The 3,921-nt window shown below is 34.4% G+C and overlaps 1 protein-coding gene across 1 annotated transcript in view; it reads right to left on the bottom strand.

The window, feature by feature from the left end:
* Positions 1-212: 212 nt before the first annotated feature.
* Positions 213-3,921, bottom strand: part of CUNH16orf97 (chromosome unknown C16orf97 homolog) — a 40,535-nt gene continuing 36,826 nt past the window's right edge. The window contains 3 exon segments of the mRNA XM_032255617.1: positions 213-289; positions 833-891; positions 2,082-2,123. Coding sequence (XP_032111508.1) covers positions 213-289; positions 833-891; positions 2,082-2,123 — 178 coding nt within the window.

Genomic DNA, 3,921 nt, shown 5'->3' on the forward strand with positions numbered 1-3,921 from the left:
ACTAAAAACTTACCAAGTGATAGCTATGTATTATATGGAACTTTGGTTTTTAAAAGCAAAAATGTGATCATATTATTCATGTTGTTCTCCATCTTGCTTTTTAAACCCCTTCCTTATTGGCACACATACGCCCACCTCATGCTTTCTTAACTGTTGTATAATCTTAAAGCTCTACAGTTTGTTTGCAAATACATCCTTCTGGTATTTTAATTTTATTTTATAAAATTACTGAAGCTTGGAATTCTGGAGCCAGCAGTGTTCCCAGGTGAGTCAACACAACTTGAGGATTCTAAAAATAATGATAAAAAGAAGAAGATGAATCATTTAATGAACTCCAACTGTGTTCCAAGTATTGTGTTGGTGACTTATATGTCTCATTTCAGGCCCTCACCACACCGTTCTGCCTCTGTGGAAATGATGTCAAAGGTGAAGAGTCCTGTCTCCTGCCTGTAAGCTGGGGGATGTTTCTTGGCACTTGGAGAATTCCACCATCTAACAGCCTTTCACTGGGCCATGAACCAGTTTTCAGTGGAACCCATCAATCTTAGTATGCTCTGTGTGTGTGTGTGTGTGTGTGTGTGTGTGTGTGTGTGTGTGAAGTTTTGGTCCAAGCAGTGGAGAAGAGAGGGTGGTGGAAAGATGGCTAGTGAACAGAAACTTGAGAAATGTGAGTAAAGAGATGCTCAGTGGGGAAACGGTGAGGCCAGGACCTCCTGCCGATGCTTCAGAGAAAGATGAGAGAGATAATGTCTTTCTTTCTCCAGTTTACCTTCTGGTTTCTGGGGGAAGCTGAGAAGCAGGGTCTTTTCTTATTAAATGAGTGAGATCTTACCCAGAAGCATAGGTGAAAGATAGGAAAGCTTTAAAGCCTACTGCTGTATTCCCAAGCTCCTGTGTGGAGGAGATAAAGGGTCTCTGTTAAGAGGAAAGCTCAGGTTATAGTTTCCCGGTACTTCAGGCTGAAAGCTGCTTGTGTTGAATGCACAGAAGTTGGAGCAATCTCCATCCAATAGCACACAGGGTCCCAAGGAGACCCTGTCTAGTCAGGGAAAGAAAAAGCACATCCACCATACCATGAAGTCTCGGCAATGAGGATGGAGTTCCTACTCCATTGTCCTACTGCCCCCAAAGGGCAGGTTGTTAGGCTATTAGGTCAGCTAGGTGTTGCAATCTGACTACAGGTATTGATCGACTTACGACCTATGCAATTTATGATCATTCGACTTTACGACCACAATCGCTAGCCACGACTGCTCCGCGTCTGACAGCGCAAACGTTGCCCAGCTGGGCGTACGACAGTGCGGACCAGCTTCCGGCAGCACTACCATCTCCGCGTGCACCATTTCAACTGTTATCCCAGACTCGGTACAGCAGTTTGTGTTTTGTGTCTTGGATATTTTTCATCAAACCCCTCCCAATAAACTTCTTATACATTTTGAAGCCATGGACCCAAACATTGAACGATTTGCGAGGATTGAACAGATGGCGCACGATGTGTTTCGTCCATATCGTGAAATTTATGAAGAAAAAAAAGAAACATACAGTTCAGACAAAGCTCACCATGTTTATGAAAAAACCAACCCTGGTAACTCCAACTGCTGCCTCAGATGACGACATCAACGATCCGCAGCCAAGCACCAGCGGCCGATAAAATGTTTCGTACATGTTTATATATTTTGATATGCTTTGCAATTGGGAAAATGTTTCCTATGGTATTTTTTACACCTGTATTTTGTATTTTTGTATGCACCTGTATTTTGTAATTTTGTAAGTTTTGCAAATATTAAACCAGTTATACTGGTAATGCAGTGTTTTACTTAAACCTGACGAATGTAAAACTAAGAAACAAAATGGTGTAGAGATGATACAAATGGCATAAAATGAACAAAGAAAATTATGATATATAACAATAATGAAAGAAAATTATGATAAAATATGACTTAAAGATTTTTATAACATCATTTCACAGTACTATACATACAGCCTACTCAACTTATAACCAAATTGTGTTACGACTGGTCTGTCGGAACCAATCGTGGTCGTAAGTCGAGCACTAGCTGTACAGTTAAGAACCATTTCACCTTCTGGGATTGGGCTGTCTGCACACAAATAATTTGCTTGTCCTTATAAAAAAAAATTACGCCCTTATTTTTCAAATACTAGACACTAAATTTAGATATTGTATTAGTAATAGATATTAAGTATTCAAATATTTGATATTTAATTTAGATATTGGGTTATTAATAGATACAAATATCTATTTGTAACTATTATAAATTATTATATTAAAACTTAGTGTTGATTATTAGTATTCTAATGATTACTATATATTAATTAATTAGCAATTAATTAATGTATAGTAATAGTACATTAATAGTATTATATATAATAATATAATATATTAAATAATATATATTATATAGTATTATATTATTATATCAAAACGTAGTGTTAATTATTAGTATTCTAATGATTACCATATATTAATTAATTAGCAATTAATTAATATATAGTAATATTAGTATATATAGTATTATATATAATATATTTTATAGTATTATATAGTATTATAAAACATTAAAACTTAGTGTTAATTATTAGTATTCTAATGATTACTATGTATTAATTAATTAGCAATTAATTAATATATAGTAATATTAGTATATTATACAGTATTATATAGTATATAATACATAACAATTATATAGTAATAATTAATAATTATTTACTATACTATTTCATATACTATAAGAAATAAAAATATTATAGTATATATAATCACTATATTAATATCTAATATCTATTAATATCTAAATTCAGACTCCTGACATACAGTTTCTTTGCAGTAGGCACTTTATAGTTAACGTTTCCAAGCTTCACCTATTTCTGAAGAAAGTCTGATGAACAAAGATACTCTCCATATACAGGAACATTTTCCTGGAATGCTCAGGCCCAAGAAAAAGAAATTTTTCCAGAGGCCCCTTGTCAAGAGCTAGTTTTTAAAATTGCCTGGAACTTCATCTATTCTCTTATCTTCTTAAAATTCCTCCCAATTTTTCCAGTCATATTTAAGTTCCACTAACACCATGAAATCTTCCCCACGTTATCCAATTCATGGATTTCTTCTTCTGGTTAATTCTCACAATTGCCACATTCTGGGGAATATTGTTGGAGCATTTATCCTTTCTCTATTAATATTAGTTTTGCTGAACTGTAAGTGCAGCAAAAACAGTGACCGTTCATCATTTTCCTTCGACATCTATTACATGTTCTAGAATCATCTTGAGTGTATACACTGGTCTCAGTAAATACTTGCGGGTTCTAATCTCAAGTCAGTAATAACAAAAATCCCAACTTGTAAGAAAAAAAAATGCCCATTTTTTCTTCTTTTTTCTTAACCCAATAATGAAATCCTTGGGAAAATATTTTTATATAAGAATCTTAATCTTGCCATGCCAATTTGAGAAAGGATATTCTTTATTTGGTGTGTCACTGGATTTGTGTCAGTTCTTAGGACTTGAAATGAGATAGGTTAGTAAACATTTACGAGTTTTTCCCTGATCTCTAAACAGAGCCCTTTGAAAAGAGCAAACTCAAATGCTGGTAAACTTTAGATAACTTAGAGAGAGAAAAAGTCTGTCTAAAGCAGCATTTGCCACATTTAGTTAAGGAGTTATTTGTAAAAGAAAAGGTTTTGATGGTCATAGAAGGCTTGAGAAATCATGATTAAACAAAGTTATTTGTGTTTCTTCATTACAAAATTTCTCAGTACTTTTAATATTCTAGTAACTTCTAAGAAGGAAAGCATTTCCCAAACAGTGAAAACCTCTTTATCTGAGCCCTCTCCGTGGAGTGTCTATGGGTCTATTATTTTTCAAGTCAGTTGCTTTTACCTCTGCTCACTCATCTGTCACTCATTTG

Source organism: Sapajus apella, unplaced genomic scaffold, assembly GCF_009761245.1.
Source record: "Sapajus apella isolate SASKATOON/1434 unplaced genomic scaffold, GSC_monkey_1.0 scaffold90, whole genome shotgun sequence".
Classification (NCBI taxonomy): domain Eukaryota; kingdom Metazoa; phylum Chordata; class Mammalia; order Primates; family Cebidae; genus Sapajus; species Sapajus apella.